This window comes from Rhinolophus sinicus, chromosome 18 (genome assembly GCF_057876585.1).
Source record: "Rhinolophus sinicus isolate RSI-liver-muscle chromosome 18, RSI-T2T, whole genome shotgun sequence".
Taxonomy (NCBI): Eukaryota; Metazoa; Chordata; class Mammalia; order Chiroptera; family Rhinolophidae; genus Rhinolophus; species Rhinolophus sinicus.
In genome coordinates, this window is record NC_142518.1 from 95,447,493 (window position 1) to 95,475,118 (window position 27,626).

A 27,626-nucleotide genomic window follows, 5' to 3' on the forward strand; every position below is an offset into this window, starting at 1 on the left:
CATCATTTTTTAGCTGGGGAAACCAAGGCCCAGAGGGGTTAAGTCAGTTGTCCTTGGTTAAGCAACTAATCCATGAAAGATTCAGCAGTCACAAATAAAGAAACAAAAATTTATAGACACAGACAATGGTACATGGGTACCACAGGGTAAGGGGGGAGGAAGAATAGTTGAAGAGGGTAAAGAGGGTCAAATATATGGTGATGGAAGGAGAACTGACTCTGGGTGGTGAACACACAATGTGATATATAGATGATGTATTATAGAAATGTACACTTGAAACGTATGTAACTTTACTAACCATTGTCACCCCAATACATTTTAATTAAAAAAATAAAAAGATTCAGCACTCAAGTTTAGGTCTCTTCTGTATTTTCCTCTAAAACATGCTACCACTTGTACAAACATTTTTGAAAGCATGTTCATCAACTCCATGTGGTTTCCTAAGCATTCTACCTTCCTGCTTTAATTCCTTAATTGCAAGCTACTCCTTACACATGCAAAGCAACAGTTAAGAATATCATTAACCCACTAGAATGAAATTTCTGGGAGGACAGGAAATTTTGCCTGTTTACTTCAAGATGACTGGCACTTAGAAGGTGCTCAGTAAACATTTGCTGAATAAATGAATATATATATATATATATATATATATATATATATATATTTCCTTTCTAGTAATGAGCAAATTCTTCATACATGATGAATGTTAACACAGATTATACCAACAAACACTTAAATGATCAAATATTTCAGTAAAATTGCTCAGTGAAACAGTTCTCCTCTTTCCTTCCCCCTTCTTCTTTCTTCTACCTTTATCTCTAAAAATGGGGAAAAAAATGACAGTATCTATTTCATAGGATTGATGTAAGGATAAAGAGAGTTAATACAGACAAGTATTAGTATGGTGCTTAATATGGAGTTAACTCAATAAATGATAACTATTAGTATGAATATGATTTCTTCAAATAAATCAATAAATAAGGACTCACATAATGAGGAGATTGAAGAAGCCAAAGACAAAAAAGAGTTGCTGCATATTTTGTAGAATGCTCCTGAATACACCGTTCTCTACGTGCTTCAAAGTTTGTAAATTCTGAGGGCTATGAGTTATAGACAGCATCTGGCATGTCACAGATGCTCATGTGTATGTTTCTCCTAGAATTTTTCTTGTGAAATTAACAAAGGCAGAAAGATGACATAAGTAACCTTGAAATGAATATATGATGATTATTCCTCAAATATTGCTATATTTATCATTCAAAGGAGATTACCTTTCCACGAGTTCTTGTCCATTCCAGCAAAGAGTGTCGTTTTCAGCCACAGGGCTATGGCTGCAGATGTAGCCAGGCAAAGCACTATAGAAGCTGATGAAAGATTTCAACTTCTGAATTAGTTCCCTGAAAGAAAAAGAAAACATCTGTGCATAAGAGGCAAGTAAACCCAGTATGAGAAAAATTTAATTTCCTTATCAGCATAACAGAAAGGCTCTAGCAGGCTGATTAGAACAATAAATGATTTTTAAAGACATTCTTCACTACCATGCCAGAATTTAGTTTTTTTTAAATCAATAAAATGATATTAGAAAACAGTTGCCTTCCCTTAAAAGCTTCTGCACAGCAAAAGAAACCATCAATAAAATAAAGAGGCCACCAACTGAATGGGAGAAGATTTATGCAAACAGTGCCTCCGATAAGAGGCTAATATCCAAAATACACAAGGAACTCATGAAACTCAACAACAAAAAAACAAACAACCCAATTGAAAAATGGGCAGAGGACTTGAAGAGACATTTCTCCAAAGAGGACATGCAAATGGCAAATAGACACATGAAAAAATGCTCAACATCACTAATCATCAGAGAAATGCAAATAAAAACCACAATGACATATCACCTCACCCCAGTTAGAATGGCTAGCATCAACAAGACAAACAGTAACAAGTGTTGGAGCGACTGGAGAAAAAGGACCCCTCATACACTGTTGGTGGGAGTGCAGACTGGTGCAGCTGCTATGGAAGGCAGTGTGGAGGTTCCTCAAAAAATTAAAAATAGAATTACCGTATGACCCAGCAATCTCACTCCTAGGTATCTACCAAAAAAATCTGAAAACATTTATCCATAAAGACACATGTGCTCCAATGTTCATTGCAGCTTTATTTACGGTGGCCAAGACATGGAAACAACCAAAATGTCCTTCGATAGATGAATGGACAAAGAAGTTGTGGTATATATACACAATGGAATACTATTCGGCGGTAAGAAAAGATGATATAGGAACATTTGTGACAACTTGGATGAATCTTGAGAATATAATGCTAAGCGAAATAAGTCAGACAGAAAAAGCAGAGAATCATGTGATTTCACTGATATGTGGTATACAAACCAAAAACAACAAAGGAACAAGACAAACAAATGAGAAACAAAAACTCATAGACACAGACAATAGTTTAGTGGTTACCAGAGGGTAAGGGGGTGGGGGGTGGGAGATGAGGGTAAAGGGGATCAAATATATGGTGATGGAAGGAGAACTGACACTGGGTGGTGAACACACAATATGATGTATAGATGATGTAATACAGACTTGTACACCTGAAACCTATGTAACTTTACTAACAATTGTCACCCCAATAAACTTTAATTGAAAAAAAAAGGAAAGTAATGAAAAAGAATTAACTAATGACACATGCAACAGCATAGATTAATTTCATAGGCATCATCACAAGTAAAAGAAGTCAGGCAGAAAAGACTAAATACTATGTGATTCCAAGCATATAAAATTAAATTTGAGAAAAAAAATGAATAAAGAATGAACATCATGTCCCTAATAAAAAAAAAAAAAAGAAAGAAAAAAGTTGCCTGCCATAGAAGGTATTGTTCCTATCAGAAGGAAGATTTAATTCCAACGTTCATTTTCTAACACGTTCAGTTTCCATTTTTTGTTCAGAATGCTGTTACCTACATTCTCAAAGGTGCTGATTACAAGGCACACTGGAGCGCTATATATCTTTTGGTTTCTGAGTGTAATTGAGTGCATTCATTGTAATTTACAATGCTATTACCCTAGAGATGGCCCCTTTCCATGTAGGCTCTGGCTAATAGTTGCAGATCAGAATTGCAGGACACTCAGAGCAGTATAATCTCTATGAAATTCTCCTGACAATATAGTCAGAGAAACTGCTAGAGGAGGAAGGTTTCTTTGCATATTGTGGTTCCTATGGGAGGGAGTAGATCCTAGTATATTTTATTTGCTTTGGCTTTTCTGCTATATATAATGTGTGTGTGTGTGTGTGTGTGTGTGTGTGTGTGTTAGCCACACACGCACACAGAGACAGAGAGAGCACTCTATCGTATTATATATGCAAACACACACACACACACACACACACACACACACACACACACACACACATTAAGTACCCATCCAAACTTCCTGCCTATTATCTTGTTCTAGCTGTACATGGACACACAAAATAAAACGCTAAAGACTGGAGAGAAGTGAATATGCTTATACAGAAATACTAAAACATCTATGTAATAGGTGTCCAGTGGTAAACAAAAATAAAATACTCTTTGTTTTCTAAAGCAATGTTCCTGATAGAAAGGAAGTTAAAGAGTTGTTCATATCCATGACTATCTTAAGTTTCTACTAGGTTTTTGGAGACTCTGCTCGCGGAATTTGCTGGCAGTGGAGTAATTACTCAATACGGTCTCCAGGCTTAGAATGGATTGGCCTGATGCATAGGCCTCTGGAGGGGCCAGAGATCTGAATCTCATTTGGACACTGGTGGGAGTCCTGAGCCCAGAAATGCCTTCTGGGGATTGTTCTTAGATCTAGCCCAAAGAGGAATTCTGATGGAAATTATTTTCTTGCATTTAATGTCATTTTCCATTTGATTACCATAAAACAATTCATTTCAACTAATGATTTAAAAGAGAAAGAGAGAGCTTACAATACTCAGCACATCTTCACAACGGCTTGGGTCACAGTAAAGCCAGGGGGATAGAACAACTCAAGAGAGGTTACTGAGATACATATAACTCCTGATACCCCAACTGTTGCTTCCTGCTATGCTCAAACCCTCTCATAGCCTATTCCTAGTGGCTGAGTTCCATCAATCTCCAAAGTGAAGAGGCTTAATACAGGGCTCAGAAAATAAAAGTCAATGTTATGGTTTCTCACAGAAGAAAAAGATGGGTTCAATTAACGCTAATAGGAGAGAGACTCTGTTTTACAAGGTAATAATACAGTTCCCAAGAGCGGAAACTGAAACACTGAAGGCTAAGGCTGAGTAATTCCCTACTCCATGAGGAAATGGAATATGGACATTAGTCTATAAGAAACGATAGCCCCTCTCTTTAATGAATGTGTTTCCCTTAAGCCTCTTCCTACTTCCAAACTCTCTCTCACCAACATACTACATAGCAAGAAAAATTGAACTCATAGCAAAGCCAATTTGACTTCCCTAGAAGTTAAAAAAAAACAACAACCCAAAACACTCTGAACTTCTCCCAGCCTCCCAACTCTTGATGTTTTCTTACCTGGTCATAAAGATCATCAAAAAATTGGAGAGGATTCAGAGAGTCTATCTAAATGTCAAGGGGGTGAGGGGCTGCAATAAACATAAGACCTGAAAGGATATTACTTGGTGAGGTCAAGATAAAAGTCAAAAACCACAAAGAATGTGAATAATGTGAACACAGTCTGGGTCATCATGTTCTAGAACTTGGGAATCTCTTTGAAACTTAAACAAGGTTACCTGGGGAAATAAAAGGCCATCCTACTTTACAGGAAATAAAAGGCCATCCTACTTTACATTACTGTCACAGGACATACAAAATGTACCTAGGAAGAGGCTGTATTTTGAAGACTTTTTCTGAATTCATTATTTTGAATTTAGAACACAGTTCATTTAGCAACCATGCTAGATGGTGGTTGGATTCTCAGAACAGCCCCTTAAAACCTGTTTGGAGTAGCAGCTAAGAGCACTGATTTTGGAGTCAGACCCACATGAGTTTCAAATGCCAACTACTTCCTCACTTGGCAGTAAAACCTTAGGCAAATTCTAAACTTCTCTGAGCCTTGGTTTCCTTACCTGTAAAATGAAGCTAATGATCAGTCGCTGTGAAGATTAAATGAGACAAATGCATGTAAAGTGTTTAGCATAGTACCTGGCACAGAGTAATCCTCCCACAATGTTAGCCATTTGGCTTACCATTATTATGAGCCTGTATCATAGAAATATACTATACTGGGGGTGCCAAAAAATGTATACACATTTTAAGAGCTGTTACCTATGTTCAAGCAGTAGTTCACCGTAGTCAGAAGTGTCTGGACTCTGATGGTAACCACTGTGAGCACCTCTTGTAATTGCAGAAGTCAAACGTGACTTGTATTCATCTTTTGTTATCAGTATTTATTGAGCATTACAATTTTAATATAGTTTTCCTGTCTTTAAATGTGCTTACATTTTTTGCACCCTGTGTATATATATTTCAGATGAATTTACGCATGAAAAATAATTAAGATTTTTTTCAAGTTCCAGATAACTTTATGTGTACAAGATAAATAGATCCTTCATCTTTTGAGATGGGTATTAAAAAGTACAACCATGTTCTCTTCCAAAATATTTTTCCTGATATTCTTTCTCAAAGAGTAGCTAGCTATTGGACTGTGTAAACCACTGAACTAATCTGGCACAGCAGTTAAAATGGTCTTTGCCTGGTAGGAAGGTGGTAGTGGCCTTCACAGGAAATTATGTCTAAGAATTGGAAGGAGCATCAGATGTTGAAGGCCAAGATGAAGTCAAGTTTAAAAAGGTAGATTAGTCATCAGGGAAACACAAGTCAAAACCACAATGAGATACCACTTCACCAGGATGACCATAATAAAAAAGATAGACAACAAGTGTGGAGATTATGTGAAGAAACTGGAACCCTCATACATTGCTGGTGGGACTGCAAAATGGTACAGCTACTGTGGAAAACAGTTCGATGGTTAAAGGTAAGAATAGAGTTACCCTATGACCCAGCAATTCCATTAGGTATATATATCCCAAATAATTAAAAATAAGAACTAAAATAAATAAATGTACATGTATGCTCACAGCAGTACTATTTACTACAGCCAAAAACTGGAACAAGAGAGATGTTCATTACATGATAAATGGATAAACAAATACATATGCTATGTAATGAAATATGATTCAGCCTTAAAAAGAAAAAAAGTATTGATACACACTACAACATGGGTGAACCTTGAAAACATTATGCTAAGTAAAAGAAGCCAGTCATGAATGACCACATATTACATGATTCCATTCATGTGAAATGTCCAGAATAGGCAATTCTAGAGAGACAAAAAGTAGATTAGTGGTTGCTTAGGGCTGGGGGGATGAAGGTTGGGGAATGATAGCTAAAGGTTATAGGATTTCCTTTTGAGGTGATGAAAATGTTCTAAAATTTATTGTGGTGATGCTTACACGACTCTGTGAATATACTAAAAACAGTTGAATTGTATACTTAAAATGGGTGAATTGTATGGTATGTGGATTATATTTCAGTAAAGCTGTTAGTGAGATAAAACCCACCAAAAAGGGTAGAGAAGAGCTGACACGTCTCAGAGAAAGAGAGGTTGTCTACTAGGGGAGGGATGTCCCTTGAACAATGGAAGGAAACAGTCAGAAGAGCTGGGAAAGAGCCAGGTTTGGATGGGCATGAAATAAAGGCATGAGTAAAGGGTGAGAAGAGAAATTTGTATGAGCTGCAACTTCAGCACTGCAAGAGCTATTCAACAGTGGTTAAAATCTACTTTTCCCTTCATTTTTAAAAATGAAGTGTGTTGGTTTTCTTTCTCACTATAAAAGAAATATATGCTCCTTAAATATTTTCTATATTTAGAAAACATAGAAAGGAAAAAACCTTATTCATAGTCCTACCAGCCAGAGACAATCACTGTTAATATTTAGATAGATTTCCTTCTAGACTTTTCTCTCCAGTAAAGTTTTATGTTTATTTATCTAAAACCTTTTCTTCTTGATAGGTTTGTACACTGAGTCTGTGGGGGCAGAGCCCCAGAAAGTAGTTTCCAGGCTCTCGGCCTCACATAGACAAGTGCTGGCTCGGGTAGTAGATGGCCATCAGCTGTGGCTGATTGGCCGTCAGCTGTAGCCAGTTAGCCAATTAGCCGCCGATATAACTGCTGCGGCTACGGAGGAGAGTGGAGGAGAGTGAAAGAGAGTCGTCGGTGGGTTGCAGACAAAACGGACAGCAGGTCGCATGTCCAGTGAACCCAGCCTCCAGTGAGACCGTAGTGGTATGACTCCCCTACCTATGGCTCCGTGGGTGTTCCTTTTTGGCCTCACCATATCCTGCGTTATGTGGGGAGCGGGACCAGAGACCCTGCAGGCCTCCCCGCACGACAGAGTCCTTTTTGGTTCTTGGTGTATATTATTCCCATTAGAACTCACTTATAATCCAAGGTTGATTTGATAAGAAAAGAACCTCAGAAAAATGGAATAAATGCCAGTGTGGGGACAGAGCTCCAGAGAGCAGTTTCCAGGCTCTCGGCCTCACGTGGAAAGGTGCTGGCTTGGTTGTTAGAGGGCCATCAGCTGTAAAAAGATGGCCATCTGCTGTGGCTGGGTGGCCATCAGCTGTTACCGGTTAGCCATTAGCCACTAATATAACTGCCGTAGCTACAATAGGGGGTTGGTCGGTTCGCAGAGAAACAGATGGCGGATTGCGGCTAACAAGTGCGGTTAGCAAGTGCAGGTGGCAGATTGCGGATCGTGTGGATCCTACTTCCTGTGTCTTGTCTGGCTGCCAGCGAGACTGGGGTGCAGGAAGACCCCTCGTTGGGGTACTGGCGGATGTTTGCTTTTGTGTCTCGGCCAGCCGCCATTGAGAATATAGTGGTATGACTCCCCTGTCTGTGGCTCCGTGCATGTTCCTTTTTGGCCTCACCATGCCCTGCGTTCTTGTGCAGGGAGTGGGAGCTGAGATCCTGCATTGCAGCCAGCTCTCAAGTAATTCCCAGAGCCCACCTTTGGGAGAACAAAGAGCAGGGCTCTAGTACATGTAGCACACTGGCCAATGCTTTTGAGTTCCCAAGAGCAACGTTACAGTGCAGGCCATTCCTTCATGCAAAATCTTCTAAATATTGTGAGAAAATAAACCTTGGTTTCCAAAACAAAATTTGATTTTTGAAAACAAATTCAGAATACTATTTTACAGGGTAGAAGACAGACTTTCTAAAATGAGCTTTTCAAAAGAGAGTGACACCATGTACCAAAGTTAATTCAAAGTGGATCAAAGACTTAAGCATAAGACCTGACACAATAAACTGCATAGAAGAAAACATAGGTACTAAACTTATGGACCTTGGGTTCAAAGAGCATTTTATGAATTTGACTCCAAAGGCAATGGAAGTAAAAGCTAAAATAAACAAATGGCACTATATGAAACTTAAAAGCTTCTGCACAGCAAAAGAAACCATCGACAAAATAAAGAGGCCACCAACTGAATGGGAGAAGATTTTTGCAAACAGTGCCTCCGATAAGGGGCTAATATCTAGACTATACAAGGAACTCATGCAACTCAACAACAAAAAAAACAAACAACCCAATTGAAAAACGGGCAGAGGACTTGAAGAGACATTTCTCCAAAGAGGACATACAAATGGCAAATAGACATATGAAAAAATGCTCAACATCACTAATCATCAGAGAAATGCAAATCAAAACCACAATGAGATATCACCTCACCCCAGTCAGAATGGCTATCATCAACAAGACAAATAGTAACAAGTGTTGGAGAGGCTGTGGAGAAAAAGGAACCCTCATACACTGTTGGTGGGAATGCAGACTGGTGCAGCCGTTATGGAAGGCAGTGTGGAGGTTCCTCAAAAAATTACGAATAGAATTGCCATATGACCCAGCAATCCCTCTCCTGGGTATCTACCCAAAAAAATCTGAAAACATTTATCCTTAAAGACACGTGTGCTCCAATGTTCATTGCAGCTTTGTTTACGGTGGCCAAGACATGGAAACAACCAAAATGTCCTTCGATAGATGAATGGACAAAGAAGTTGTGGTATATATACACAATGGAATACTATTCGGCGGTAAGAAAAGATGATATAGGAACATTTGTGACAACATGGATGGATCTTGAGAGTGTAATGCTGAGCGAAATAAGTCAGTCAGAAAAAGCAGAGAACCATGTGATTTTACTGATATGTGGTATATAAACCAAAAACAACAAAAGAACAAGACAAACAAATGAGAAACAGAAACTCATAGACACAGACAATAGTTTAGTGGTTACCAGAGGGTAAGGGGCGTGGGGGGAGGGAGAAGAGGGTAAGGGGGATCAAATATATGGTGATGGAAGGAGAACTGACTCTGGGTGGTGAACACACAATGGGATTTATAGATGATGTAATACAGAATTGTACACCTGAAATCTATGTAATTTTACTAACAATTGTCACCCCAATAAATTTAATTAAAAAAAAAAAGAGAGTGACAACAGGTGATAATGTGTTCTGACACCACAGCCTGAAAGCAGTAGAGTGTGACAGGAGTAGTTTACCTTCTACCGAGTTTTCTGGGCCTCTCATTTCTCCTCTTCTTTGTCACTCCTTCCTAAATTTGTTCTGGCATGGGAATTAAGTATATTTCGTTTTTATCTTGTTTTAAGTAAAGCTTTCTGTTCCCGTGATTACAATTTTCAAAGGGGGTGAGTTGAATATTTCTATTTCTCGCTTTAAAGAAAGATAGCTGAAACTAAATTAAGTGACATATTAATTATCCATATATGACTGAGTCCAGATTTCTTTTCTTTGTGCTAGTAGCCCATGACAGACCATAAAAGAATCTCCACCTATGAACTAAAGCAGTCTGTTCAACTGAATTGTCTCGAGAAAAAGGGATAGAAAGTTTGGACAATTAGTTGCCTGGGATGGGAAAAACAATTTAATTGAAGGGAATGTTCTTTGATTCCAATTCCACTTTATTCTAATACATGCCAAACATACCATTTGACATATAAATAGTAGAGCCTATGGCTTTCACTTAGGACAAACCAAACACTTGCCTACAGCAGTCTGTTCAGGAAAAGAATCTCTTCATAGAGGTTTCCATTCAATGTGTTAAATGTGGAACTAAAGGACGGGGCCCCTTTGCATACATGAGCCATTTTGAAATATTGCAGCTGGGTATGCATGATGTTCCCTAGAGGGCTAAGAGGAGAGTCCCTTTCTTGGATTATGGGGGAGTGGATTCCCTTTGCTTTCCTGCAATGATTTGCTTGGGCAGGCATCAAAGCAGCACTAATTGGAAACTACTGAAAGTAAAAACAGCCTTTCATCCCCTACTGCAGATCCTTAACTTTTCTCCTTTGTCATTAAGGTTCTTTTCTTCTTTTTTTTTTTAGGTGGTAAACATAAGTATTGCCTTTATTTTTATTATTTATTTGTTTATGTTTTAAGGAGGGCGCAGCTCACAGTGGCCCATGCGGGGATCGAACCAGAAACCTTGGGTGTTATTAGCACCATGCTCTAACCATCTGAGCTAACCAGCCACCCCAATATTCTCTTCTTCTTAATATAAAGTGATATGAGCTCTTTATTCTTTTTCTAAAAAAAATTGAAAACACAGAAAAGCACATAAATTAAAATAATTATAATTGGAATGATGCAGGATCATGCTAAATTCTACTACAGAAAACCTTTCACAGTCTGACCCCAAAGTATAATTTTCTACCATTCCAGAAACTAGCCCATACTTTTTCTTACACTGATTTCTTTGCTGAGAACACCTTCTTTTCTCTCCCCCATCTGTTAAATTTCTACTATTTCTTCAAAGCCCAGCTCAAGAATTACCTTTTCCAAAAGGCCTTTCTTGACTCTCACAGGAGAGCTGCTAACTTCCCCATCTATGATGCTGCCACCTCTTTGTACATAGCTCTGTTTTGGCACTCACTCCCAAAGTATGAAAAGGATTTATTTGTGTGTCTGTCTGCCTAATTAGGCTAGGAGCTCCTCCTATTCATCAGAGCCTAATCCTTACACAATGCTTCACATATAGATGGTGTTGACAAATGTTGAAAGCAGCGGAGTCCAATTTAGGGTAGAATGACTTTTACCAGACCTGAAACTCACCGATTCACTCAGGACACACTTTGTTTTGTTCAGAGGGTGGAAGGCACCAATGAACTTACAAGCTGCCTAGTCAAATCAGAGCTGCAGTCTGAGAGGGAGTGGGAGTCAGCATTGATTTTGGACCAGGGAGCTGAGACCAGCTTTTGTTCTTTTCTTTCTAGGTCATTTACTAGTGTCACCTAATCCATTGTCCCTATAGACCAAGTCAGAGGGGAAGGGGAAAGATGGAATACATAGGTGTAATTTCACAAGGATGGAGGGACTCTGACTTTCTCACAGGTTAGCAGTTGAGCCAGAAGCTTGGTATATAGATGCAGGATGGACTATTCAACTATAGATTTTAGGTATGGAAAAGGGAAAGCTATTTATATATTCTACCAAACTTTATGGGGGATACGCAAATGACATGGTAAACAGTATCATAAGTGGTGAAAGGTATGTTTAAGAGCGCAAGGGAGGGGAAAGGCTGACATCTGAGATGTGCTGAAAAGGACTATGAAAATCTCATTTCTTCTATTCTGATTGTACTACTTGTGCATCTTGTCCTACCCTCACTGTTTTAAATCTGATGACAGATGTTTTCAATATTTATGGGACACTGAGTCCCATACATAGGCCACTAGGTGAGTATCAGATCACCTTTAAATTGAACTAAGCTATTTCTAAGATTAGTTGTGTGTTGCAAACTACCCAGTTGGGGGCAGACAAAACAAACAGATTGACTTCTGAATGCTACCAAAGGAGTCCTGCATTTCTTTGTGTGTGTTATTTTAATAAGGCAACGGGGTTTTCAACTCAATCAGATTCAGACAGCTTGCTCACAACCTCCAAAGACTGAATGCTACAATAAAGTTCCTTTCCAATTATCATATTTGTAACCACAGAGGATGGAGCTTGGGCATGGATGTGAGGGGTTGCTGGAAACATATACATTTTTCTAGACAGTGTGAAATGCTGTGCAGAACATATTGAGAAATTTACAGAAGTACTAACACTCTGCCAAAACAAGGCCTCTGTCGTGCGGGGGACCCTGCTCGCTGCGCCATTTGTCGTATGCGGAAGCCTGCTCGCCGTGCCATTTTTCAGGCGGGGCGGCCTGCGGGGTCTGTGGTCCCGCTCCCCACATAAGATCGCAGGATATGGTGAGGCCAAAAAGGAACACCCACGGAGCCATAGGTAGGGGAGTCATACCACTATGGTCTCACTGGAGGCTGGGCCCACCGGACGCGTGACCTGCCATCCACCTTTCCGCCAACCGACCGATGACTCTCCTCCACTCTCCTCCACTCTGTTCCTCTCCTCTCTTCCACTCTCCTCGGCTCTCCTCTTCCACTCTCCTCGGCTCTGCTCAGCTCCTCGGTAATCCTCGGCAGTCCTTGGCAGTCCTCGGCTCTCCTCCGTAGCCGCAGCAGTTATACCAGCGGCCAATCGGCTAACCAGCCACAGCCGACGGCCAATCAGCCACAGCCGACGGCCATCCACCACCCGAGCCAGCAACCTTCCACGTGAGGCCGAGAGCCTGTAAACTACTTTCTGGGGCTCTGTCCCCACAGCCTCCTAATAACATCAGACTGCAGTGGACAGTGCATTTAACAAGAGATAATCTTAATCCCCAATTCTCTCCTCTCTCTAAGAGGGTTTACAATGCCTATCTGAGGGAGTTAAATCAGACACTCTCCTGCTGTTTTGTTTTCTTTTTCTGCCAGAGAATTCAGAAAGAATGGCTCCACCTCAGACACTAATGTTTCATTTCTCAAAAAAAGATGAGAAACATCATGGGGCAGGTTCATGTTCCCAACATCCAAAGGAGCCCTGCCTGATTACCACTTACTCAAGTCTAGAGGCTTTGGAATTTTTCTTACTATCCTTTCTTTTCTTTGGGTATTAGCAACAAGTTCAAAAAAATTAATCTAAACAAAGTGCCAAACCTGGGTGCCCAGCCAAGAACCCATTTATCAATTTCTTCTTTCCCTGGAAGTATCAATACCCACAGAGTCCTCCTTGGTTCCTCCATTGAGCCCAAGTCAAAAGCCAGGGCAGCAGGGCTGTGATGAACCTCCTACTTACTCACAAATGTGGCCAGGTTGCCAGGGTAATTGCAAAATGGGACTGGGTTGGTATTTACTTTGTAAAAGCTCTGCATGTGATTCTGTTACAAATTCAGAAACCACCTCCTCCATGAAGCCTTCACCATCGCTCTGTGGGCAGAGGTTCTCTCTTTCCCAGTAGGCTGCTTCTATCAAATCTGGACATTCTTTTGTACCTACAAAACTGTTGTGGAATTATTTGTGTTTAAGTCATTTCCTCATTAGACTGATTTGGAGAGCAGAGATTGTGTCTTGATTTTCATTGCCCACTATATATTCTGGCACATGATAGGTGTTTCCTAAATTTCTGCTGAGTTGAACAAAGCAATAGATATTATATAAATATATAATATATTTATATTACACTTATAATTGATATTTTATTTTTATATTATTTATAAATAATTAATGTATAATATTATATATATATTATTCACTTCAGTCCAATATGCAAGAAGTTTCTACCAGTTAAAGATCAATGACAGGTTAATTCCTCAGGTGGTTTGGGCAAAGAGTGAAAGCAATGGTGAACAATGGACAAAGGACAGTCAAGGGCTAAAGAGAGCCTAGAGAAATAGCCTAATTTTGTTTTCCCAGAAAGACAAAAACTTCCCAAAGAACCCCCATGCCACAAGGAAATGGTTCTCAAATATCTTGGTGCCAGGACCTTGTAGTGGTTTTTAAATATGTCCACAAATTATCTGATACTCCTTCCTTCAAGAGGTGGAACTTAGTTTCCCTCCCCCTAGAATGTGGACTAGAATTTGTGACTCGCTTCTCACAAATTGAACATGTCAGAATTGAAAGTATGTCACTTCTGAGACTAGGTCATAAAAGACATCACAGCTTTCTCCTTGCTCTCTTCCATGGATCACTTGTTCTGGGGAATCCAGTGGCCATGTCACGTGGATATTCACAAGGTCCATGTGGTGAGGAATCGAGGCCTCTTTCCAGCAACCAGCACTAACTTGCTAAATGTGTAAGTGAGCCATCTTGGAAGTGCACCCTCCAGCCTCAGATGACTGCCAGCCCCAAGCAACATCTTGACTGAAATTTCTTTAGAGACAGAACCACCCAGGTAAGCTGCTCCCAAATTCCTGACAGAAACTGTGAGATAATAAATGTTTGTTGTTTTAAATTACTGTTTTGGGATAATTTGTTATACAGCACTAGATAACTAATACAACCCTTAACACTCTTAAAAATTGTTGAGGATCCCAAAAAGCTTCTGTTTATGTGATATATGTCTATTGATATTTACTGCTTTAGAAATTAAAACTCGGAAAAAAAATTTATTATTAATTTAAAACTAACAATAATGAGCTATCATATACTAACATAAATAATGTTTTTATGAAAAAAGTGAGAAAACTGATATGTTTTTGCATTTTTGCAAAATATCTTTACTGCCTGGCTTAATAGGAGACAGCTAAATTCTCCCAATGGCTTCTGCATTTAATCTGTTGCAATATGTTATTTTGGTTGAAGTATATAAACAAAAGCCAGTTTCACATAGGTATGTAGTTAGCAAAAGGAGTATCTCACAGACCTCCTGAAAGGGTCTCTGGGACACCCTGGGGTTCTTGAATCACACTTTAAAAACTGCTGCTTCAGGGAAACTAGGAATCCATTAGTTTGGAAGTCAACAAAAGAGAAGAAAATGGGCCTTCCTGATAGGCTTCTTTGGACTACCTCTGAAGGAGCCTTACTGCTTTCTCTCACTCGAAACTATATCATATATGACTAGGAATTACCATTTCAAAACCTCCTGTAGTAAATGGAATAATTTAACCCAAATCAGAGATGTTCCTTATTTCATCTCTTAATTTTCCATCTACAGGCCAATCTCTCCTAATACCCTCAAAGTTATCAGGACACAGAACTCATACCTAGGTATTCTTGAGCCAGAGGCAGGGTTTGCTACATCTGCAGTGCTTTTAGGGAAGGCAATTCTTCTAGATTTGTGTTGGGCTTCCCATCAAATTTCTACCCCTTATTCGTAACCATGAAACTAGAACAGGGAAGGTGGGAATCTAGATGGGGTAGGATGAATGAAGAGAATAAGAAACAAACTTTAATTTAGTCCCTTGACTGCTACTTTAAGAAATCCTTAATTCTATCATTCTTAAAAGTGTGTGTAGAATGTGCAGTCTGTGTGTTTGTGTGCGTGTGTGTATATACATGAGTGTGTCTTGCCAGTTTCTCTCTGGGAAACTCAACCCTGACTCACTGTTAATAATGGAAAAAGTCACAAACCAAGCCATGAAATTGTGAGACCAGATCATAAGCAAAAAATGCTTTGTTTTATCAATAAAGATCTTGAATAGAGAAGTCCATTCCACCCTGTGTTGCTGTACTGAATATTTACATATGGTAAATTTGCATTTAAATATGGCTTGGATATAACACAATATCTTTTTTCTTTAACACTGACAGATGATAGAATTTAATTAACCAAACACTCTACTCAGAAGGACTAAATAACATGTACTTAAGAAGCTTCACTCCAATGGTTTTTGACCTTAAAACACAATTGCTAATTGTATGCTGAAATAGAGAGAAGAAAAAAAACGAAACAAACAACAACAAAAAAAACCCTCTCACCTTCTTCGGCTGGATAAGGTTTCTTCATGTTCTACATGAGCAACTTTTAATACCTTCTTGTCAATAAACAGATCTTCAGGATAATAAGCAGATCTATATTGGCGTTGTTGAGAATGGGCACATAACTTGCCAATCTGAAAAAAAAAAAGAAATGCAGTATAATTATATGATACTTTCACAGATACGATAGAAACAAATTATGAAACACACTTCCATTTCTTCCCCAATTTCTTTTTAAAGAGCAGAACAAAGCTATTACTGGAGTCAAAGAAGGTGATACGCTTTTAAGGGAAAGAGCCATCTGTGCAAAAGAAGGTTGAAGACGGGGGGGGTGGGGGGGGCACTCTGAGTGCAGCCTATTCAGAGATTTTCCTAAGATGAAAAATGCTTTTTATTTCCTATAGTGAAGTGCATATTTGAGGGGACCCTCTACATAGGACTTATGCCACTGATACCTTTTAATAGCACTTGGTATTTATAGGTAAGAAGAATGGGCACTGCAAAATTTAGGAAGAACTAGTGCAGAAGATATGAGGGGGTATATGAGAGATGTGTAGAGTAGTCTGTTAATAGAAGAGCAGCCTCCCATGCACAGAGTGATCCCGATTCTTATGAGCATTTTGTTATAAGATCCAAGCTAGGGCATTCTGAAAAATGTCAATGGAGTGGCCCATCTGGCTTTCCTAAAAACACCCGAGGGAAGGAAGAAGGCAAGCCAATCAATCAATCAATAGCCATCAGCTATGAATTACATGTCATTGAATAAGCCCAGGACTGAGAGTATTAAAGAATACGGGCACTCAAGACAGTCTACCTTCTTTCCTCCCTTGCTCTTTTCCTCTTTCCCTCTCTCCCTTCCTCTATCTATTCATTCATTCAAAAATATTTATTGAATGCCTCCCTCTAAAACTTAGCTCTTTTACACTCATATAGCAATGATAAAAAGAAATGGCATCAGCTTTCTCATCTCAATTCTAAATGATATGGTTAAATTATTTGTAGATTTTGTATATTTTTCAGTTTCAGACAGATGCCTAAATGAACTTTTATATAAAGAAGTATAAATATTAACATATGTCTCACTTGTGCCAGATACTATGCTAAATATCTATGCTAAATATATTCTCTCTCTCTCTCTCTCTCTCTCTCTCTGCACAATTTTACAGGTGAGGAAATTGAGGCTCAAGGAGGTTAAATGACTTTGCCTAAAGCAAATGGGTAGTGCATTCACTGTTCGAATTTGAACCCATTTGTCTGACTTCAAAGCTTATGCAATATCACCTCGCTAGAAGACAATGCTTGATTTCCAGTAGTATACATTCTATATTTTGGAAAAATAAAAGAGAATTCCCAGTCTTTAAAAACATAGCCAAGGGGCCAGCCCGGTGGCTCAGGCGGTTTGAGCTCCGTGCTCCTAACTCCGAAGGCTGCCGGTTTGATTCCCACATGGGCCAGTGGGCTCTCAACCACAAGGTTGTCAGTTCCATTCCTCGAGTCCCGCAAGGGATGGTGGGCTGTGCCCCCTGCAACTAGCAACGGCAACTGGACCTGGAGCTGAGCTGTGCCCTCCACAACTAAGACTGAAAGAACAACAACTTGAAGCTGAACAGAACCCTCCACAACTAAGATTGAAAGGACAACAACTTGAGTTGGAGAAAAGTCCTGGAAGTGCACACTGTTCCCCTTCCCCAATAAAATCTTTAAATAAATAAATAAATAAATAAATAAATAAATAAATAAATAAATAAATAAATAAAAATAAAAACATAGCCAACATAGCCCAGGTAAATACATAGATTGTAGACTTCAGGAAAAATATTAGAAACACCTTGTCAAGACAGAGGTTATATCTTTGTTACTTCTGTACCTCCCTAGAATTCAGACTGGATTATGTATACCATTAGGCACTCAATAAAAGTGAATTAATTGAAGTGAATTGAAGGAAAGTCTTAGTATCAGGTCCAGCGATGCAATTCTACTGATAGGCAGTCCCAGCTTCTGGGTTTCTCAAGATGACCCCGATAACATTTACTAAGTTATGTATCTCTTTAAAACAGTGGAATACTATTCGGGCGGTAAGAAAAGATGATATAGGAACATTTGTGACAACATGGATGGATCTTGAGAGAGTAATGCTGAGCGAAACAAGTCAGACAGAAAAAGCAGAGAACCATGTGATTTCACTAATATGTGGTATATAAACCAAAAGCAACAAAAGAACAAGACAAACAAATGAGAAACAGAAACTCATAGACACAGACAATGGTTTGGTGGTTGCCAGAGGGTAAGGGGGGTGGGGGGTGGGGGGAGGGAGATGAGGGTAAGGGGGATCGAATATGTGGTGATGGAAGGAGAACTGACTCTGGGTGATGAACACACAATGGGATTTATAGATGATGTAATACAGAATTGTACACCTGAAATCTATGTAATTTTACTAACAATTGTCACCTCAATAAATTTAATAATAATAAAAAAAACACAGATAAAAGGCATTTGGTTTGTATAGCTTTGGAAAATTTTCCATATATAAATAAATCCTTGAATTAGAAAAAAAATCTAGAATCAGTAATAGCATAACCTTCATTTATGAAAGATAGCACCTAGAGTCTAATATTCAGACTAGCTAGTCTCAATAGTTTATCTTAATGGGAATGAAACAAAAGTTGCAGATACTTTAAAATACAGTTGACCCTTGAACAACACAGGTTTGAACTGCACGGCACCACTTACATATGGATTTTTTTCAATAAATACATACAGTACTGCAAATGTATTTTCGCTTCCTTATGATTTTCTTAATGACGTTTTCTTTTCTCTAGCTTACTTTATTATAAGAATGCAGTAAAAATATATATACCACACAAAATATGTGTTAATTGACTGTTTATGTTATTGGTAAGGCTTCCAGCCCACAGTAGGCTATTAGTGCTTTAGTTTTGGGGGAATGAAAAGTTATATACAGATTTTCAACTGCATGGGGGTTTGTGTGTGGGGGGGGTGTTAGTGCCCCAACCCCCGCATTGTTCAAGGGTCAACTGTATTCTATTTGGCTTCGGAATGTATTACACTGATTTTTTTTATTGGGGAACAATGTGTTTCTCCAGGGCCCATCAGCTCCAAGTCAAGTCGTTGTCCTCAATCTAGTTGCGGAGAGACCAGCTCAGCTCCAAGTCCAGTCGCTGTATCCAATCTTTAGTTGCAGGGGGCACAGCCCACCATCCCATGCGGGAATTGAACCGGCAACCTTGTTGTTGAGAGCTCGTGCTCTGAGCCACCTTGCAGCCCCTCCGGAAGCTCAGCGGCAGCTCATTGTCTTCAGTCTAGTTGTGGAAGGCGCAGTTCACTGGCCCATGTGGGAATCGAACCAGCAACCCTGTTGTTCAGAGCTCGCGCTCTAACCAACTGAGCCATCCGGCTTCCCCTATACTGAATTTTTCAGATGTGCTTATGTAATACTATTTGACTTGGGCTAATACTAACTTCAACTGAAGAATCTGCATACTCTGAATTTGCCCTAAGTGGTAGCAGTCTGGTAGGGTGCATTAGGCTAGGGGGCTGCCTGGCTGAACTGGGGAGTTAAGTTCCAATCACTTTCAAAACACATAATGTAGATATAAGTAACTTAGGGCAGTTTGTGCATCATAAAATTATGCCCGTAGACATATATGTGTTTACTTTGTTAAACTGCAGGGGAACATTCATGGAACAAAACCTTGATTTCTGTTCCCTTAATATCTACTTATTACTCCATGAACATACATTAACATGAGAGTCTATTCCACCAGGATCAAAGTGTTTTAGTCAGCACATTCAGGAGCAGAGGATACATTCTCTTGACCGACACCTGGTATAAATCTGGCTCTGAACTCAGAATCTTTCACACATCTTTCACAGTAACTTCTCTACTTGCAACCCACAGCTGTGCAATCTCCTTTCCCATTGAAAGTCTGCCCTTTGTATCCATGAATACTAACTGGGCCATAGCAAGACTAAGGTTTTTAACCCCTCCCAACGTACTGGAAAGGGGTGCAGCTGAGGCAAAAGTAGGAAGGTTAAGAACAAATGAGAATGTAGACAGTCTCTAGTCTAACCTTTCTTCCCAGGCCACCCAATGTGGCATTATCAAGCTGACTTCTCAAGGCTCTGTGTGGGGTGAGGGGCAAACAACGGTGTCCTGCCATCACCTCCACTCCCCCATCTGAAATCTGCCACATCTTATCAGACAGGCTGTATTTTCTTTCACAAATCTACCATGAAGCAAATTCTTCTCATACACAAAGCACTTGCCAAATGTAGACCCCCATTTGGGCCCTTCTCCCCACATATTTCACCCCCACGCTATGTGAGCATTAGGTGAATATTAATGAGCTTATTTTGAGAAGTAGACATGAAAACATAATTTACAAAGAGATGCAGTATTCACATTAAAGATGTCCTTTCAGCTTCATACTTGGGAAAGCTCAGGCTATGCTTAGAAACCTGGGTCTTATTCTACAGCTGCACTTGCTAAAGAAGCCAACCTCCCAAGTGGCATTTTACAAGTCAGTATCCTGCCCAGGATTTTCAGGTTCTTAAATAATAGGTGCAATCCAATTTTCTTTCACTGACCAATGTACCTAGTTGAGGATGCTGCTATCTGTAAATGTAGTTAGTTGAAGTGAATTTATTGGGCAAGTGAGTATCTCTATCAATAGACCTGGAATATAAAACCTGTTCCTTTTCCATGAACTCTGATTTCTAATGGTGCCTTTATTCATGTACCAGAACCTGTGGCAGGAGCAATAGTGCTATGAAGTGTTATAAGACTTGAAACATAAGAAGGCAGGGCCTCTGACCATATCCAGGCCAGCAGATCATTCTAGTAACCTTAGCACCATTCTTTTCTAACCAGGCTCCAGAAGCACTGGCTTTGCACATATATGAGGAGAATACACTGCTAGGGCCCAGAAAGGTATAGTGAAGAGCACAGTAGATTGAACATCAAGAAACATGGCCTACAGCCCCACTTCGACCTCTCACCCACACAGGACTTTGTTTTGACCTGGTCCCATAGCTTCACTCCACCTGTAACTCTAGTCTAATAGAAAAGAGGAGGATGCGATATTTGAAGTGCCATATTTTATTCTAGCCTCCTTTGAACAAAAGAGGAAAATTACAAGTAGAATACGTTACCAAAGATTTTGAAACCATGCAAAACATTTGGTATGATGCAATTCACACACGCACCCCATAACTGACACGTCAAGAAATGCAGATACTCCATTGGTTAAAATCTAACTGTATTCTTTCTCATCCCCCCCCCCATTTGCTGTTGGTTCTGAGAACTCTCAGGTGACAAAAACCTCACACTTCATCTTGCCCTCCGCATGGCTGAGCAGAGAAAGAGAGTCTACAGTATATTGTAAGCTTCTCAAGAATACCAATACTTCACATTTGTAACATAAAACTTGACTCCAGCTTCTTGCCTCACAAGTAACTTCTATATCCATTCTCCATTATCTCCAGTAAGTCCTACAACAACCCTCTGAGGCATACAGAGCAGGTATTATTAACCCCAATTTGGAGATTAGGAAACTGAGGCTCACAAAGATTAGGAACTTAAGCAGAGCCACAGTGCTAGTAAATGGCAGCGCTGGGCCTTGAACCCATATCAGTCTGACTCTAATACCTGTCTTTTTGTTTTTGATTTTTCTCCTTATGCTGGATTTCTGTCAGAGGATAGACCCAGGGGCTTCCCCGTATTGGGCGTGGCCAAGCTCTATAGTCCTGTGGACGGACATCCCATCCATGATTGGAGAAGCGTAATAATTAGGCAGAATTCAGAAACATACTTCAAAGAAGGGCCAGTTATCACAAATAAACAGAAAACTGACATCCAATTTTAACCTAAGTTTCAGGCAGTGTTTCTAGTAGAGTGATTTAAATGTAGCCTGCCAGTTAAAAGTCAATAAACAAATAAAAAAAAATAAAAAAAATAAAAAAGTCAATAAACCATACTAAAGCACTGGATGGCAAGTTCTGTGGAAGAGGTAGCTGGCTCCCAAAGTAGGTTCTGTTTGCTGCCTGCAGGACGTCCCAGGACCATGGCTCCTGAAGTCAGATTCTTGCATTGGTTACAAAATCTGTCATGCCTACAATTTAACCCAGGTCTAGTCTGATATCTGGACCAACTATATTCTTTATAGTCCCCCCCCCCCCGCAAATGGAGATTCCAGGTTAATCCTATGGTTACAAAAATGCAACAGGTATAATTTTGGCCGCTATAACCAAAAAGATTTGAAAATGGGGATGGGAGGTGGGTGCTACTGCATTAAAATGTACCTCTGACTCTCTCCCCCTCTTAACTAGGCCTAACAGATTTATTTTGCTCTTGATTTAAAAATCAGATCAATGAAAGGCTTTACATTTTCTTTCTCAAGAAATATATAAAACAGGTGTGTGTGTGTGTGTGTTAATTTATATGGTCCATAATAGAAGAAGGAGGAGGTGGAGGGAGGGGAGAAACAGAAGCAAAAAGGGAAAAGTTCCTGTTAGTGAGTCTGTGGCACAAGAAGAGCCATGGACAGACACATCACACTGCCCTCCAAAATATGATGGCTTTTGATAGGGAAGATGGCAGCGGTCCTCCTGAATCGTACTCAGCGATCAGCACAACTCCTTTCCTCTTAAGAGCTGCACCTGTGGCCACCAAGAGGCTCTTTGGAGGGCCTTTTCAGTTATATTTAATTATAGAATAACCTTTTGTGTTAGAATCCAGCTGATTACTGTGGTTCCAAGGAGTGCTTTTCTGAGAACTGCTGCTAAATAACTGGTATAGATTTAGTCTTTGATCATCGATAGATTCAGTAGAACCCTGAAGAATTAAAAATTAAACTTTGTCTATGGTTATACAATTTAAATTTCAAATCTGACCCTGTGGTCCACTCTGGAGGAATACAGCCTGTGGTATTTGTTTTAGGGTACCCTGGGGCTGGGAGTGTGGTGGAATGGGGTGGGATGGGAATTCCATAAGTTTCCAGTTAAAATGAATAATGAACTTCAGTTCATTCTGTTAAATTGTCTATTATATTGTTGTTCAATTTCATTTAACTAAATCTTAAAAGTTTTAAAACAAAATATATATTGAAATTATGTGATATACAACATAAACTTTTTAACAGTATGTGGGGGCAGAGCCCCAGAAAGTAGTTTCCAGGCTCTCAGCCTCACATAGAAAGGTGCTGGCTCAGGTAGTAAACGGCCATCAATTGTGATTGCATGGCCGTCAGCTGTGGCTAGTTGGCCGTCAGCTGTAACCAGTGAGCCATTGGCCACTAATATAACTGCTGTGGCTACGCTAGCAGAAGGAGAGAAAAAGAAGGGGGCTAGCAAGAAGATGGCGGCTGGGCTGGCAAGCGTGGATGGCGGTTTGCGGACAATGTGGATCCAGCCTCCAGTGAGAGTATAGTGCTGCCAAAGAGAATATAGTGGTATGACTCCCCCATCTATGGCTCTGTGGGTGTTCCTTTTTGGCCTCACCATATCCTGCGTTCTTGTATGGGGAGCGGGACCAGAGACCCTGCAGGCCGCCCTGCACGACAAATGGCACAGCGAGCAGGGTCTCCCGCATGACACAGTAGTAACCATGCCCACTGAACAATTCTACAGGTATAATACAAATGTTAATATATGTTAATGTTTAGTCTGTGGTTAATGTTTTGTCTTGTTAATTTCCCCAGGGTTTTATTACTGATTTAAATCTGCCGCACTACTCAACTGATTGCATTGCTTTCACAAACTGCATGGAAGTAGCTCAAATGAATACTGATTAACAGAAATGAACAAACATTTGGCTGGGCAAACCATTATTATATGCTTGTAATCATTACATACATTTTCTTACAATGAGATGGGCATGACAAGCATTTTCCACTTATTTTTCCTACAGAAAATATGCATATGAGCATTCAATTAATTTAGAACCTTGTACTTCAGAAAGCACATCATTATTAATTAACTATTGATTGATCTGAATATAGGGCACGGAGGATAATGAACAGATCTGGTGACAATGTAAGTGTTTTTGTTTTGTTTTTTCCCCCCACAGACCTTTTGCTGTGACTCATCAATTGCTTGACCGTTAAAATGAAAGTTCATTAGTAATCTGTAATGTATTATGAATCAACTATTTTAAGAAATCAGGTGCCATTGTTTAAACATTCCTTTCAAATTAACTCTTTAAATAAATTACAATCCAAAAAAAGGAACTAATATTCTGCAGATTGTTCCGCTGTTAAGTTGAACTACAGCACTATAATACAGTGAAAAGAGCACACAATTTGGAGTCAGGAGACTTGGATTTCAGTCCCAGCTCATCCTCTTACCACTTTAATAACTCTAGAGGTCATTTAATTTCCTTCAAACTTAGCTTTCTCATCTGCAAAATGCAGATAATAACATTGAGTGTCTTACCTGAGAGTAGTGAGAGGATCAAATAAAATAATGGATGGAAGTGTAACGTCTCTCACCTCCAGACAGAAACCTGACTCATTCATTCAGAAAGTGAGGATTGCGTTGTTCTGCAGACCACTTTGCGTGTTAGAATCCTGGCTCAGCTTGGCAGGTACATAGCTAGCTCTAAGTAGTATTTGGAAGAATTCTTTAACTGGAGACTTTTGAAAGCAGGGAACCACATTGAGTTTGCCCATGTTGTCTGTGCATCACACAGTCTGATCTGTTTTGCTCGGAGATACCTGGAATATCCTCTTCTATTCTTCAGGGCCCCAATTACTGATAGGTGGAATGTGATTTTTGCTGGTTACCCCATCTCTAACCTGCGTCCTTGTTTTTGTGGGAATGAATGCTATGGGGATGGCGGACAGGTTTTAAAAATCCTTTTGTAGAAGAGACTTGTATTTTACTAATTTATATCTGCTACAGATGGATTCTGAGCTGAAAATTGAATCCTGCATGTGTGCATCACACTTCTTATTCAATACCAATCCTTTCCCAGCACCAGGAGCTCAGAGTGTTATTGATTAATCACATAATGACCAGTATTGTGGGTGTTAAAAGAGAACCTCATGCAGTCAATAAATTCAATACTGAATTCAAATACTACTCCTCCAAATGTACTCATCTGCTTGTGTCCCCTGTCACAGTGAAAAGGAATCTCCACCTATTCAGTTGCTCAAGCCAGAAGAAACCAAGGCATTTCTGGTGATTTCTCCCTCTCCCTAACTCCCTTGTGTCCAGTCACTAAGTCCTTTTTTCCCTCTCATAAATAACTTTTAAACTTGTGCACTTTTCTCCATCTTCAGGTCTAGGATTTTATTAACTGTTTCTTAGAGCAGTGCTTCTTGAACTTTAATGTGTATACAAACCATCCGTGAATCTTATTCATGTAGATTCATATACAATAGGACTGGGGTAAGGTCTGAGATGAGTAGGAGGCCCTAGTGTAGTGCATCTCAAAGTGTGGCCCCAAAATGATCAGCATATGCATCACCTGTGAACTTTTTACAAATGCAAATTTTAAGGTCTGACCTTAGACTTACTAAATCAGAAACCCTGGGAGTGGGGTCTGACCATCTGTTTTAATAAGCCCTCCACAGGATTCTGATGCACGCTCAAATTGAACCACACGACATAGACCTTCCCAACATCCTCTTAATTGGTCTCCCAAGCTCCAGTTTTGACCTCCTCTGATTCATTCCCAATAAGAACAGTTCTCTAAGACCCTCTCAGGAGGTCCTAGAGGTCAAACCTATTTTCATAATAATACTAAGACTTTATTTGCCCCTTTCATTCTTATTCCCTCACAAATATATACAGAAAATTTTCAGAGGCTACATAATGGGTAATGACATCATTGCCCTGAAATGTGTTTGTGTATTCTAGAATTTTCTAAGCTAGCAGGTTTAGGGTACAAATACAAACATTTTTCAGAGGTTAAATTTTTCTCAGTACTTAGTGCTCTTACTGGCTACTTAAGCTGTGCCTACTATAATCTTTATAACTTCATTATAATTTAATTGTCATTTTTAAATTTAGAAGTTTTGTGTCTATGTGAAAACATAAGAAGTAAATGCACATTGTAGTCTTATTTGCAACAATATTTAAACATATTTTTGAAATCTAAGTTTTAAAATTATAGCTTTAATTATTATAGATTTTATATTTTATTATACAATACAATAAAAACAATTTATAACATATCTTTCTGATGTTTAAGGATGGACGGTTGACTTAAAAAAGGGAGATTATAAGACTCACTTGCTCAACCCATAGGTGCAATGTCTAGATCTGAAAATGCTAAAAAGGTGTGAAACTGACTTTTATCAGAGTTCTCTGACTCATAGAAAGGAGGGACCTACACAGTAGATTAAAACTGTAATTAAGAAACAAATATATGACAAAAGCTATCATTTTTGGCCTCATGGACACTAATAACTATCTTACTGTGTCTGAGGTAACAGAACATTTTAGAATAGTATAGTGTGAGTTAAATTGTAGAGTCATCTTGAAATCAATCATTTATTGTTTAAGGAAAAAGGAATTTAAAATATTTAAAAGTAGACGTTATAAGTTCTTTAAAAGTCAAAATGGGTTGTTACAGTTTTTCAGAATAGAAATGGAAAAGATACTGAAACATACCGTGTTTCCCCGAAAATAAGACCTAGCTGGACAATCAGCTCTAATGCATCTTTGGGAGCAAAAATTAATATAAGACCTGGTGTTACTTTACTATAATATAAAACCTGGTATAATATAATATAATATAGTATAATACTGGGTTTTATATTAATTTTTGCCCCAAAAGACGCATTAGAGCTGATTGTCCAACTAGGTCTTATTTTCGGGGAAACAGGGTAGTATAAACTATTGTATTACAGTAGCTGGAGAAGTATACACAGTAGTGGAGAAATTAATAAACACTGTAGAGTCTGTAGAAGAAATTGTGCCACCTTCCAATGAAAGAAATTAACTGACTGAATTAAAGATTTAGCTGCAAACATAATGATTAAGTTAACGTCTCAGAATTGTGGTTTTACCTTTCAAATGGACAAATCTACAGCAGACATAAGCTGGACTTGACGTTTTGCTTGTATTTATCCAGTATCAGCACCAACTAACCACTGAAGAATACATAAGTAGTGTTGAAATATTCAAATTATTGAATAATATTGTTGAAATTCATGGTTTATCCTCAAACAAATGTGAGGACATTTACACTGATGGTGCGAAAGGTATGACAGGTAAAAGTGCTGGCACCTTAGCATGTGTCAGGGTAATGGCATCAAACTGTAATAGTAGTCACTGTATTTTTCAGTGCTAAGCACTCCTAGTGTTTTTAAAAAGCCAGTTTCACTTAAGGATGTACCAGAAGCAGTAAAAAGTAATTTTAGTAAATCTTGACCCTTGACTGCATGTCTTTAATATTATGTGTGGTGAAATGGGAAGTACACATAAAGTTCTTCCACTACATATTGAAATATGATGGTCATCCAGAGGAAAACTATGTGTGGTTGAGTTACAAGATAAACTAGACCCTTTTTTCATGAAACATTATTTTTACTTTACAGACTGACAGACTAATTTATTAAAACTTAAGTATCTGTCAGGCATTTTCTTGGAAAGGAACAAAGTGTGCCTGTTACTTCAAGGAAAACAACGGACAGTGTTTGTAGCCAATGATAAAATTTTCACTATCAGTGTTTCCAGTTCTACATGTAAGGAACTTGCAAGTTGCCACTCCACCATAACAAGTAAGAAGCTAAACAGATTGAAATAT

The 27,626-nt window shown here is 39.1% G+C and overlaps 1 protein-coding gene across 1 annotated transcript in view; it reads right to left on the bottom strand.

The window, feature by feature from the left end:
• Positions 1-27,626, bottom strand: part of GPC3 (glypican 3) — a 473,825-nt gene that overhangs the window by 142,339 nt on the left and 303,860 nt on the right. The window contains exons 4-5 of the mRNA XM_019717458.3: positions 15,851-15,984; positions 1,272-1,397 (exon numbers count right to left, since the gene is read on the bottom strand). Coding sequence (XP_019573017.1) covers positions 1,272-1,397; positions 15,851-15,984 — 260 coding nt within the window. The remainder of the gene's footprint in view (positions 1-1,271; positions 1,398-15,850; positions 15,985-27,626) is intronic.